The 12,394-nt window shown below is 35.6% G+C and overlaps 4 protein-coding genes across 5 annotated transcripts in view; 3 read left to right on the top strand and 1 right to left on the bottom strand.

Moving 5' to 3' along the window:
* LOC6585742 (broad-complex core protein isoforms 1/2/3/4/5) overlaps positions 1-3,206 on the top strand; it is a 58,549-nt gene extending 55,343 nt beyond the window's left edge. For both annotated transcript variants that reach the window (XM_044011653.1, XM_044011651.1), the window contains exon 8: positions 683-3,206. In XM_044011653.1, the coding sequence (XP_043867588.1) occupies positions 683-1,431 (749 nt within the window). In that variant the 3' untranslated portion in view covers positions 1,432-3,206. The remainder of the gene's footprint in view (positions 1-682) is intronic.
* Positions 3,207-6,753: 3,547 nt separating this feature from the next.
* Positions 6,754-8,101, top strand: LOC6585745 (DNA repair protein RAD51 homolog 3). The gene is made up of 6 exons (XM_002011335.4): positions 6,754-7,059; positions 7,115-7,221; positions 7,286-7,452; positions 7,513-7,641; positions 7,700-7,854; positions 8,013-8,101. Exons 1-6 carry the CDS (start codon positions 6,905-6,907, stop codon positions 8,056-8,058), a joined length of 759 nt encoding a protein of 252 aa, XP_002011371.4. The 5' UTR covers positions 6,754-6,904; the 3' UTR covers positions 8,059-8,101.
* LOC6585746 (vacuolar protein sorting-associated protein 18 homolog) lies at positions 8,030-11,443 on the top strand. Its single transcript, XM_002011336.4, has 5 exons — positions 8,030-8,407; positions 8,487-9,127; positions 9,182-10,589; positions 10,661-10,812; positions 10,874-11,443. The coding sequence occupies exons 1-5, from the start codon at positions 8,125-8,127 to the stop codon at positions 11,336-11,338; spliced, it is 2,949 nt and encodes a 982-aa protein (XP_002011372.1). The 5' UTR covers positions 8,030-8,124; the 3' UTR covers positions 11,339-11,443.
* A 150-nt stretch (positions 11,444-11,593) lies between these two features.
* LOC6585747 (protein C19orf12 homolog) lies at positions 11,594-12,384 on the bottom strand. The gene is made up of 2 exons (XM_002011337.4): positions 11,954-12,384; positions 11,594-11,884 (listed from the first exon to the last, which is right to left on the bottom strand). Exons 1-2 carry the CDS (start codon positions 12,153-12,155, stop codon positions 11,664-11,666), a joined length of 423 nt encoding a protein of 140 aa, XP_002011373.1. The 5' UTR covers positions 12,156-12,384; the 3' UTR covers positions 11,594-11,663.
* Between the last annotated feature and the right edge of the window lie 10 nt (positions 12,385-12,394).

Raw genomic sequence — 12,394 nt, 5'->3', positions numbered from 1 at the left:
GCTTACTTATTAACAACACTTCGTGTTTCCGTAAACATGCATGCATTCAATACAACTCTCAACAACTTGGCCTGATTTTCATCGTATAGGCAAAGTGATGTAGTCAATGTTAGTTATGTATCTATAAAATACCCAGTAATACCCAAAAACAATTACGTATTGGCCAAAATTTAATGTATAGATAAACTATATATATATCCTACTGTTATCTATTCCGTTGTAAAAAAAAAAATCTGAAATTTCTTATTTGCAAAAATACGAGGACACCTCGATTTTCGGTTCTTGAATCTGTAAAGCATATCGATTCTATACATAATAAAAAAAAGAAATTCACTAGTAATCTATATAACGCTTATCCTGCTATCTTTAAATATATATATATATATATTTATATATATATGTATATGTATACATGTATAAATCTAGGAGATAAATAATATATTATATATACATATCTGAACATTTCCCTATTTCTGAAAACACACATATATTAAAAAAAAACTTGTATTTCCACCTTTTAACTTTGCACTTTTAGTTTCATTTTCTCAATAATCGCAAAATACCTATAAAAAGTAAAATTCGATACATAAATGAAGTTATATGAATTACTCTTTGACTCGCCTTGATTAATATATATATCTTTCTATATCTTCTATCTATGTCCATTTCTCTCCACATGAAGGAACACTCAATATCAAACGATCCGCGGCCAATTCTCCAACCAGTTCTACCTCATCGCCGCCGTCGCCGTCCAACGCGTTGACTTCGCCGACCTACTCGCTGAACGGCAGCTTAGCTGCTGCCGTGTACCATCTGAAGACGTCGCCGCCGCTTCCGGGAAGTGGCAGCGGCAGCGGCAGCGGCAATGGCAGCAACCTTTGCTCGCCCTCGAATGCGAATGTGAACAGCAACAGTCATGGCAACAATATGAGTCCATCCAATGCCAATGCCAGTGCTAACCTGAACAACACATCAACTTCGCCCCAGTCGGGTAATGGGGGCGTAGGCGTGGGAGTTGGCGTTGGTGTTGTCCCAGTGCCACCTTTGCCGCTGCGCATGCCGCCGCCAACCAGTGGTGGGATCAACGAGCCGCAAGAGTGCCCCTACTGTCGACGCACGTTCTCCTGCTACTACTCGCTGAAGCGGCACTTTCAAGACAAGCACGAGCAGTCCGACACGCTTTACGTGTGCGAGTTCTGCCACAGACGATATCGCACTAAGAACTCGCTGACAACGCATAAGAGCCTGCAGCACCGTGGCTCGAGCGGCATGCTGAAGCGGCTGCTGAAGACGTCCGCCATAAAGCACGGCCTAGTTGGTGGTCATCATGCCCATCCGCACCACCATCACCATCACTCGCTTACCCACTCGCGCAGCAGCCTCTTCGACTTCAAGAGCGAGTTGGGCCAGCCCCCACCGGGCATACAATAGGATCTACGTTGGAATGCAATTTTTTAGAGAATTAGTGTCCAGATACCAGCTACAAATACTTCGCCCTCCCCCACACACCCCCACTTCTTTCACAATTTTATATATATTTGTGACAGTGAGCCATAGGCTCCTCAACACAGGCCATTGTTCGTGCTCACATTTAGTTATTAGAGAGACATCAATGTTTTTTTTTTTTTTTTATATATATATAATATTATATATATATATATATATATTCTTAATTGTATCTTATTTAGAAATTAATTTAATGTTATCAATTGGTTTTGTATCTTAAAATTATGCTCTCCAACTACTTAGTAGTTGAAGCAACGTGGAGACAGGCAACGTTGCTTCATGTGCAATACCTCAAAGCAAACAAAAGGAAATAATAATCAATAATCATTTACAACGTGCGCATCTAATATTTGTGTAAATAAGCTGGACTAAATTTAATTTACTTTAAACAACAAACACATTTTGCTTAGATTAAGATTTATTCAGATAACAAAACAACAAACAAACAAACAACAACAACAACAACAACAAAAGGAAAGAGAGCGAAGGACTATACCAAGCTAAGAGCTAAGCAAATCAATTAGTCTTTGGGCAGAATTTGGTAAATGCGTATAGAAGTAGATACACACATTGGCACATATCAGGGCGTATACGCAATAATCTCATCGAAATCAAGAAAGAGAGGGTCAAAGCAGAGAGCGAATTGCTGAGAGCTCCAGACTGCCCAAAACATTTGCGTTAGCAATTTTCTTGTTGTTTTCTTATATATTTTTTAGCTTTAATTTTAGTTTAAAATCAAACAAAAATTCTCTAAAAAGTCATATTCCAAAAGAAAGAAAGGAAAATATATATATCTACATATATATAAATCTATACATTTGGATACATACCTAACACAGGAATAAAAGTAGAGAGAAAAGTTATATAAACAAAAACAAAGTAAAACGTTATCAGGGATTATATATCAAGTATCTAGAGTTAAGCATTTTTTTTTATAAATATATATTAACATATATATACAAATATATATATAAATAAATAAAATATATTTAAGACGAATAAAATAACAGAATTGTAAACGAAAACATATTAAAAACAAAAAGCATACGATATGTATTTACATACAAAGCAAATTGGCATTTATGCATTCGCAAACATACACATATGCATATATATATATATGTGTGTACTATATATACAATACATACATACACATCTGTATGTTTATTTATACAAGCCGCAGACAATTTTTGCACAACAACAAACCGCTAACTAACTCAGTGATTTTCTACCAGTGAAGTACAAATATTCAGAAATTTTAATAAATAAAAGAAGAAGAAAAGGGAACCCAAAATTAAGAAATACAAAAAATGAAAGCAAAGTAAAGAAAGTAAATCTAGAGTAAACAACAGCAAAAAGGCAACAATTGAAATGCAAATCAAAACAATTGAGTTACCTTTATATATTTAAATATTTTGAAACACTCGAAATGAAAATGGACAGAAAGCAAAAACAAATGCTAAGTATAAGACACAGCACATAGAAAAGAGTAAAAAAATAATAATAATACGAAAAAACTGTACAAAAAATTGTCAACATTGTTATTTGCACACATATCCAAAAAAAAAAAAAAAAAAAAAAAACTGTCTCAGGAATTTCTCACACAAATAAAATTTTTTTTAAAAATAATGTAAGGATTTAAACATACATTAAGGAACAAAGTTCTTAAAAAAAAAAAAAAAAAAAACAAAAAACAATTTGCAAATGTATGCGACATATTTTGATGTATGTAAGTAAAGCAGATGTGAAAGATCATTCGGTTTAGCAATAAGCTCCCAGAAGCAGAGTGAAGATGTCAAGTAGGCAGTGGAAGTGGGTCTTTCAGCGGGGACGCATCCTTACCATGGAAGCTGTCAGAGTCCAATTCACCACAGTCAATCAGAGTTCATGGATGTGTATAGCCTTAGAAACGCTCCCTCTGTCTATCGATCTGTCAGTTAGTCTGCCTGTCTGCAGGCAAAGAGTTGAACCATATGCTACCTCTAATTCGAGCGGCTCTATTTTTTTTTACATAGCTTATAAATAATTTATTGAATCTAACAAAATTACTTTTAGCTCTACTCAGGAATAAACATATTCAGATATATTTAATATACATATAAGCGTTATCCCACTTTCTCTGTCTCGGCCACCCCTATTTTTTTCAGCTGTTTGTAAGCTTTCCTTTCCTATCCCTTACTTATTTTAAAATTAAAATTAAAATTTTAAAGCCACATTTTTTACTCCTAAGCATTTTAAAACTTAATACAAAATCAAAAAAGAAAAAAAAAGCACAAATACGAAAAATAATGCAAATGAAATGAAAAAAGAAGAAAAACAAACTGTGATTTACAACAAAATCTTTGTGTGACGTTAAAAAGTGAACATTTTTGTTTTCTTTGTACAAAAAATTCATTGTTTTGGATATTTAGTTTATTTAACTAATTTTATTAAATTATTTACTATGCAAAATTGTTGTTTAGGCCTCTCAACTTGTCTGTAACTGTGAACGCAAAGAGTGCAAACTTTTGTATTATTTTTTGTAAATTTTTTCTATTTACATATTTGTATTCAAAAATATATACTTGAATAAATCGCTTATAAATAAATGATTTTTTTTCCAAATTTTAATTTTTATCATATTTTCTTTTTCTGAATAAGCGAAAGAGAAACATGTTCAATGAACATTTCAAGATATTTGTATCTTTTGTGTCTTCTGTTCACCTCTTTCGGTTGACCGCTCAATAAGCTAATACATAGATGTGGCAAAGTAAAACTCACATACAATATATTATATTTGATCAGGAACTACAAATAGACTATACTAACTCAGGGGAACTCTAATATACAAGGAAAGACAAACTCTGTCCAAACTTACGAAATGGTAGCAGGAGCAGAGCATAGCAGATCCACACTCCCAACACTTAAAAATATCAAATCTAACGAATATTGTATATAACCATATACTCGGTTAACATTCTTCGGACGAGTATGAGAAAGTCATAAATAATATTCCCCAAATTGATGTAATTAATAGCTTAAAACTTAATTGTATAATGTAATTACAACATTTATACCCCTACACACCACTTGGGTCGACAGGTGTAACTACTTACCTAATGGATGTATGCATACACACACGCACACACACACACGCCAGCAACAACTATCCAGCCCTCTCTTGAACAGAAACAGAAATCAAACTCGCAAGCATTTGCCAGAATAACGAAGTCGCTGGGGAGACTGCGAGGCGAACCATTGTGTTTGCATTTTATTTGAAACATGCATATTACACACACACTTACTTAAATAATTGTTGAAAATGCAACGCATATCAAATTATGAAACAAGGAAATACTTGGAAGCAAAATGTAAAATGAGTTAATGTATCACACAGCAGATATGAGACAAACATTTAGATAATTGAAAATTATTAGTCAAAATTATAAATAAATAAAAAAAAAGCCAAATAAATTTGAAACTATGCTGTTCATTGATTTCAACTTAACTTTTCGGTATTTAAAAAAAAATCTGTGATTACCTACAAAATTTAACGATTTAAAGATTTAAAAAAAAAAAAAAAAAAAAAAAAACAAATTGTATAGCACAAAAGCCACAATTCAACTCTAAATCAAATCTAACACAAACTTCTTTTGGTTTAAATATCTAGATACGAGAGAAAAACAAAATTAAATTTTAAAAACTTATACAAACTTACATCTGAGTATGTTTGCTAAGTTAAATGTTTTTATTATACAGTTGCATTTCTCAAGTTATATAAGTGGCATCTAGCTGCCGGGCGTTACTGACGGCACAATCTCGCTCCCAGCTGCAACTGCCCAGTTGAGCTGACTATGATCCAGCTGATAAAGCAATTGACTGTAGATCTATAGTCGTTAATCAATGAGCTGTAAAACTATAGCACGACTTCCACATAGCTTAGGATGAGACTACTTATATGCTCCGAGTTCCAAGTCTGCAATCGGACTTCACTGCGTAAGCGAGTATCTAAACGCATTTTTCAATAAGAAAACTGCGACATAAATATTTTAATTTATTTTTTTTTTTTTTGTAACACCTCCATTTTTAGCGTTTTTTCTAAAAAACAAATACAAATATATATATATTGATATATGTGTATGAATACATACATATGAATACATGAACATATATATATATATATATATATATATATATATATATGTATATTATTATTTTTTTTTAGATTTTACTAGGATAATTGAGCTATATCTTCGAACACTTAAAAAGTCCGAATTTATATAAATGCTATATAAGAAGAATAAGAAAATGTAGAACACACACAACAACAATTAGCAAATCAATTGCACTCACAAAGACAAGAGAACAATTTTAATGTGTATGCTTAGATTCATATATAAATACACATGCACGCGTACATGAATGCATTTGTATAGCATAGAAACGAAAGTAAAGAGGGCCGAAGTTGAAATCGAAGTTATATGTACATGAATGAGCACACATATATTTATATGTACACACATGTTACATCTATATACATCTGTCTTGCATACATAGTACATACGTATGAAGATACAAAGAAACACAAGGAACCATGTATGTTGACGTATACTAATCATTTATGAATTATAAAACAATTATATCTACATGAGCAACAAAAGCATAAAATTCAATATACATACATACATATACTTTCTCACACATACACACACACACACACACACACACACACACACACACACACACACACATATATATATATATATATATATATATATATATATATATATATATATATATATATATATATATATATATATATATATATATATATATATATATATATATGTATATAGTTATAGCATACTACAATTACATGTATACAGAAAGCCACAAATTATAAATAAAAGTTCTAAAAATTTCAAAAATATAAATATTGTTTTTTTCCTTCTACCAACCATTTTCGAATGAGCTTATGATACAACAAAGACTATGAAAAACATATGAATTAATGGTATTTTCTATTCTAAACTAATAGTATTCATATGATTTTAAAACTATATAGTATCCATATGATTAATACTTATCATTTAATTTTGATTAACAGTTCTATTAGCAATTATTAGTAAGAATTAGTATAGTCCTTATATTGTTCGATTGACCACACGCTTCCTTTTTGTTAGATAGATAGCAATGTCAAAGGTGTTTATTTTCATACAAAAATCAATTTCTCCAATCCTGACGTCACACTGTTAACTTAACAGGCTGCTCTGCATGACCTATTATCACTCAATATTTATTACAAGATGAACTTAACAGTGGACTGATAGCTACAGCTGACTATATATCGATACACGATCAAAGTCTCGATAGCAGCCCAAGGTATTTAAAAGTATCAGCACGAATCAATGCAATCGCAATGGAGTTAAAGAGTGCTAAGTGTCTTAAGTACGCCAAGTCTGCAAACATTGCTACTGACATAAGTGGGCTCGATCAATATTTAAACGGTGGTCTTCAGCAAGGAAAAGTATATGAACTGGTAGGCAGAGCAGGTTCCGGGAAAACACAATTATGGCAAGTCTCTTGATACTTATTGCTTTCAAAATTCACTAAGCAAGGGTATTTGTAGCATGAGGCTCTGCCTAAATATTCAATTACCCCAATATGAGTATGGATCGGAGGCCAAAGCTATATATTTTGATACTCGAAAGGATTTTGATCCTATTAGGCTGAAAGGTACGTAAGTATTATATATATGTATTTATAGCCGAGTAACATATATTTTTCGGAATCTACCCAGAATTGGCTGAAGAGCTTGTAACACGCCCAAGCGTTAGACAAACGTCTGGATTACTACCCACAGCAACTGAGATGCTAAGAAATGTGTTTTATGTTGATTGCCACACTGCAGCCCATCTGGTAGCTGGCTTATTGAATTGCTACAAGTATTTGGCAAGGGAACCCAATGTACGCTATGAAATAGTTGCAATGTAAAGAAGCTTGCTTAAAAAGTGGTTTTACTTGCAGATCAAACTGATTATTGTTGACTCAATATCGTTTGCAATTCGAAGCTTGGACAACATACTCGCACGCACGGAACTTTTGATGGAACTACATACAGTTATGCGTAAACTGCAGATGAAGCATAATTTAACCGTAAGTGCTGACATCCTAGCCTAAATTTATAAGTTAATAATAACATACTGTCTTGCAGTTCGTCTTAACCAACAATTTGGCCTTTCGCCGGAAAAGGCGACGTCGATTTGAATTGGAGGCGGTTTTAGGGCAAAAGCACGCTCAGATAATCAATAAGCGCATCTGGCTGATGAAAAATGGGTGTTTTTTGGGGAAATGGTCAAAAACGAAAAGGTTCATTTGCAAATTATCTACATAGTAAATAATAATTAGATCAGATTCGTATAATATTAAGCAAAAGTTGTATTTAATTTTTTAAAATTTCATTAAATTTAGTATGTTTACGTCATGGAACTTGTATATTTTGAAATGTATATTTTGGTATTTTTTAGTGAATTTCTACTGGTCACACATTTTTGGGCGTTTGATGAAATATAACAAGTAATTGAAGTTGAAAAATATTACAAATAAACCCATCGACAGTAAAGACAAATACCGTTCAAAATGGCACAGGCGAAGACATCGCAGCCAAAATTTTTGCCCCGTGTCGAAAACAATGCATCGGCGAGCACAAATACGTACGTTGCCACCGCCGGAGGAAATCCCTTTGAGTCAGAAGACGAAGAAATTTTCAGTAAACGAAAGATGACGCTCAATATACCGAGTAACTGTCCTGGAAGCTTGACAAACTTAACCGTTTCGAAGAATTGGCTGTTCTGTATGCTGTCTGCAGAGGGACGACTAACTTTGCTACGTTTTTTTCTTCCACGTGCAATACCACCAGGCCGTGAGCAAACTTTTTTTTTTTTTTTTTTTATATGTGTACGTATGCATGTATGTAGATTGTAATGTGCAATTGATTACAGAGGCTGGATTGGAGAAATATGTAACTGGATATAAAATAACAAATATGTTTCTGGATAGTACTGGCCATCATCTAATTATTTCATTGGTGCCCAAATCCCCGGGTGTATCATCCGACTTTTTGTACATACACAGCACCGAGACAACCAAAGCACAACAATTAAAAGTGCGCCGAATCGAGAAGTTGAAAGACCACGAAATCACAGCAGTGGCTTTTAATATGTATCACGGCAATGAATCAACAACGGGCTTCATACTCCTAGGCACAAGTCGTGGCCTCATCTTTGAGATGGAGCTGGGGCCAGCTAGCGATACACAACGTAAACAGCTTTATGACCTAGGATTGGGTCTAAGCAAATATCCAATTAATGGGTTGGTGGTGCTACGAATGCCCAATAGCAATCGTTGGATAGTCGTTGTCACAACACCCGACTGTATTTACACATTCCAGGAAACGCTCAAGCAGGAGGAGCGTTGCCTACAGCCTATATTTGCAAGCTATGTAAATGGCGAACGGGAGCCGCACTGTGAGAAGCACAAAACTGATTTGGGTTACTCAGTGCTACGATTCTTCGCTCCACCCAAAAGTAAATATCCAAAACAATGGGCGTGGCTTTGCGGCTCAGGTCTTCGCGTTGGAGAGGTATGTGGTGCACACCTCTAAACTGAAATTAAAACAAATTCTTTCTGATTATAGCTTTCAATAGATGCAAACGGAAGCAACGCGCTACTAGGTGATACATTGATAAATCTCGACTTTGAGAAGAGCAAACATATGTCTTATGATGAGCGACGTATAAATGTCCCCAAGTCTTTTGTTTTGACGGAGTACCATGCCGTTCTCCTCTACTCAGACTACATAAAAGCCATATGCTTGCTTAACCAGGAGATGGTCTATCATGAGACATTTGATGAGCCCAGAGTTGGCAAACTCTTGAATATGGAGCGGGATGCCGTGACCGGTGCCATTTATGTTTACACGGACAAAATTGTGTTCACGCTTCGTATAGTCCATGAAGAGCGAAACATATGGCGCATATATTTAAATCGCGGCCAATATGAGTTGGCAACGGCATATGCAGCCGAAGTGCCTGAAAATCTGAAATTAGTATTGGAGCAGCGGGCCGAAGCTGCATTCAAAGAGGGCTCTTACGAAGTGGCAGCCAATTACTATGCTGAAACCGACGAGGCATTCGAAACGGTATGCCTTAAATTTATGGTTCTGCCCGATAAACGACCGATAGTTAACTACGTTAAGAAGCGACTCAACAAGCTGACCGCAAGTGCGGATGCTAACCAAACTGATGCTGTAAAGGCTTTGATTATCTGGTTAATTGATCTATATCTTACACAAATCAATTTACCCGGCAAGGACGCCCCTTGGCGGAATGAATGGCAAAGCGAGTACGATGAGTTTATGCGTGAACCAACGGTTTTGACTATTACAAGAAATCATCGCACAGCAGTCCGTCAATTGATTAACGAGCATGCCGATCCACATAATTTGGCACAGTTTGCTATCTCTATAGACGACTATGACGAGGTGATCGGGCAACAGTTGAATGCAGATCAGTATGAAATGGCATTGCAAACGTTGTGCAAGCAACGCGATCTTACGCTATACTACAAATATGCACCCAAGCTTATGGAACGGCTGCCAAAGCAAACTATAGATGCCTTAATTGCTCAAGGTGCCAAATTAGAGATAGAGAAAGTAGTGCCTACTCTTGTGGTAATTGATACGAAGGAACAGCGTGAGCAGGTGATACGCTATCTTGAGTTTGCCGTCTACACACTAAACACTGTAAACGAAGCTATACACAACTTTCTCCTGCATCTGTACGCGAAATACGATCAAAAGTTGCTGATGAAATATCTAGAGATTCAGGGACGTGATGAGTCCTTAGTGCACTACGACATTCACTTTGCTTTGAAAGTGTGCACCGAGCTGGATGTAAAGGTAGCTTGTGTGTTCCTTCAGTGCATGCTCTGCATGTGGACAACTGCAGTCGACCTGGCCCTGGAATTCGATATGAAATTGGCCAAAGACACGGCGTCCAAGCCCCAGGACAGAGAGACAAGACGCAAATTGTGGCTACGAATTGGTAAAGATTTTATCCAATTGTGCTTATTTAAACAGAAACCGAAAGTATATAAAAAATTTTTAAACTTGTAGCATACCATGACATAAAGGGTACAAACGACGTGAAGAAGGCGTTAAGTTTATTAAAGCAGTGCGATTTACTGCGAATTGAGGATCTGCTACCCTTTTTCTCGGACTTTGAGAAGATTGATAACTTTAAAGAGGCTATTTGTGATGCTCTAAAAGTGAGGTTTTAATTCACATTTTTTAAATTTGCTTTTTAAGTTTAAATGAGTTTTCCCGCAGGACTATAATCAACGCATACAGGAGCTGCAGCGAGAAATGGCTGAGTCGAAGGAGCAATCAGATCGGGTCTGCAAGGAGTTGCGTAAACTAAAAGCACACAGCATTCGGATGGAAGCGCAGGACGCCTGCGATATATGTGATCTCATTTTGTTAGTTAAGCCCTTCTTTGTGTACATTTGTGGACATAAGTTCCACAGTGACTGCCTGGAGAAGCAGGTGATGCCCATGATCAGCAAGGACCAAAGTCGCCGGCTAACGTTACTCAAGCAACAGCTGGAAACGTTAATGGCACAAACAATCGGATCGTCCGATAACACAGCTGATCAACTAAAGAAGCGCGCTGATCTCAAAACGGAGATTGAAGATATCCTTGCCGCCGATTGTCTATATTGTGGACTACTAATCGATACCATTGATCAACCCTTCGTTGACGATTGGGATCAGGTCAACGTGGAGTGGGAATAGCAGAAACATCTCAGTTATTAACATGGTGCACATGTACATATAGTATTTAGGCCATATATTTTGTTATCAATAAAAAAAAAATTACGTTACGTACTTTAGTAAAACGTCGTATTTACTTTCTTCTTCAGTATATTGTACTATATTGTAGCAATTAATTATTTATGGGACAATTTAAACACCTAGTTACATTAATATTGCTGTTGATAATTTCGACGGCTTTGTTGTTTTTGTGCATTTTTGATAAGACTATACATATAATTTCTAGGGCATTTTTATTTATAGAATTATGGTACATAGGTAAAATCACATGCTCGCATTTAACAGTTCAATCAATGATCTGCATCCGTAGCTCATTTGTAACAAAGGACATAATTGTATTGAGCACTGCCTGTTGAATAGATGCGTTCTGTGTTATCAAAGGCAGCAACATTACTAAATCCGTTGGTCGTACGTCGGCTACGGCTGTTGTTACATGTTGCACCAGCTGTTCGCGTTGTGCGTCTGTTAAGTCGTTCAATATAACTTCCCCCAGCGGCCTAAATGTACCTGTAACATATATACATAAATGAACACACGTTTTACTAAGAGTTAGTAATGTAACACTAAAAAACTAACCACTGGTTAATTTATAGGCAGCAATTCCTCCGGCAGCGCCGCCAACAGCTAGGCCCACAGGACCCATTAATAAGCCGCCAGCAAAGCAGCAAGCAGCACAAATCGCTGTTCCTTTTCCTGATTGTTTTACTGCAACCCGAATATTTCGTTCATCGGCTATGATGGCAATGGCTTCCATTAGCTCGCGGGTATCAATTGGCATTTTAATTAATTCTAGTTTTCAGTGTATGAAAAATAACTTAAGGATGTTTTAATTGGTGAAATTCAAATGCTTTAAATTATCCGCGATAGATTCTCTTTGACACTTCGGTGCAACATCTGATAACGCGTCATGGTACAAAGAACAGCTACTTGCTTGTTTGCTAGATCTTTAGAAAGAGATCGCAATATTAAAGTCAATAAAATTATGATTCATTAAGCCCATCTATACATTTGTATGAA

Source organism: Drosophila mojavensis, unplaced genomic scaffold, assembly GCF_018153725.1.
Source record: "Drosophila mojavensis isolate 15081-1352.22 unplaced genomic scaffold, ASM1815372v1 contig_136, whole genome shotgun sequence".
Classification (NCBI taxonomy): domain Eukaryota; kingdom Metazoa; phylum Arthropoda; class Insecta; order Diptera; family Drosophilidae; genus Drosophila; species Drosophila mojavensis.
This window is presented reverse-complemented; position numbering and strand designations above follow the sequence as displayed.

Bases quoted from the DNA above. Each gene is read 5' to 3' on its own strand.
- LOC6585746 (XM_002011336.4), top strand. From the start codon at position 8,125: ATGGCACAGGCGAAGACATCGCAGCCAAAATTTTTGCCCCGTGTCGAA. The intron at 9,128-9,181 runs GTATGTGGTGCA...TTCTGATTATAG, and splicing joins CAGGTCTTCGCGTTGGAGAG to CTTTCAATAGATGCAAACGG. The intron at 10,590-10,660 runs GTAAAGATTTTA...TTAAACTTGTAG, and splicing joins CAAATTGTGGCTACGAATTG to CATACCATGACATAAAGGGT.
- LOC6585745 (XM_002011335.4), top strand. From the start codon at position 6,905: ATGGAGTTAAAGAGTGCTAAGTGTCTTAAGTACGCCAAGTCTGCAAAC. The intron at 7,453-7,512 runs GTACGCTATGAA...TTTTACTTGCAG, and splicing joins ATTTGGCAAGGGAACCCAAT to ATCAAACTGATTATTGTTGA. The intron at 7,855-8,012 runs GTTCATTTGCAA...GGTATTTTTTAG, and splicing joins AAATGGTCAAAAACGAAAAG to TGAATTTCTACTGGTCACAC.
- LOC6585747 (XM_002011337.4), bottom strand. From the start codon at position 12,155: ATGCCAATTGATACCCGCGAGCTAATGGAAGCCATTGCCATCATAGCC. The intron at 11,885-11,953 runs GTTAGTTTTTTA...TATATGTTACAG, and splicing joins TGCCTATAAATTAACCAGTG to GTACATTTAGGCCGCTGGGG.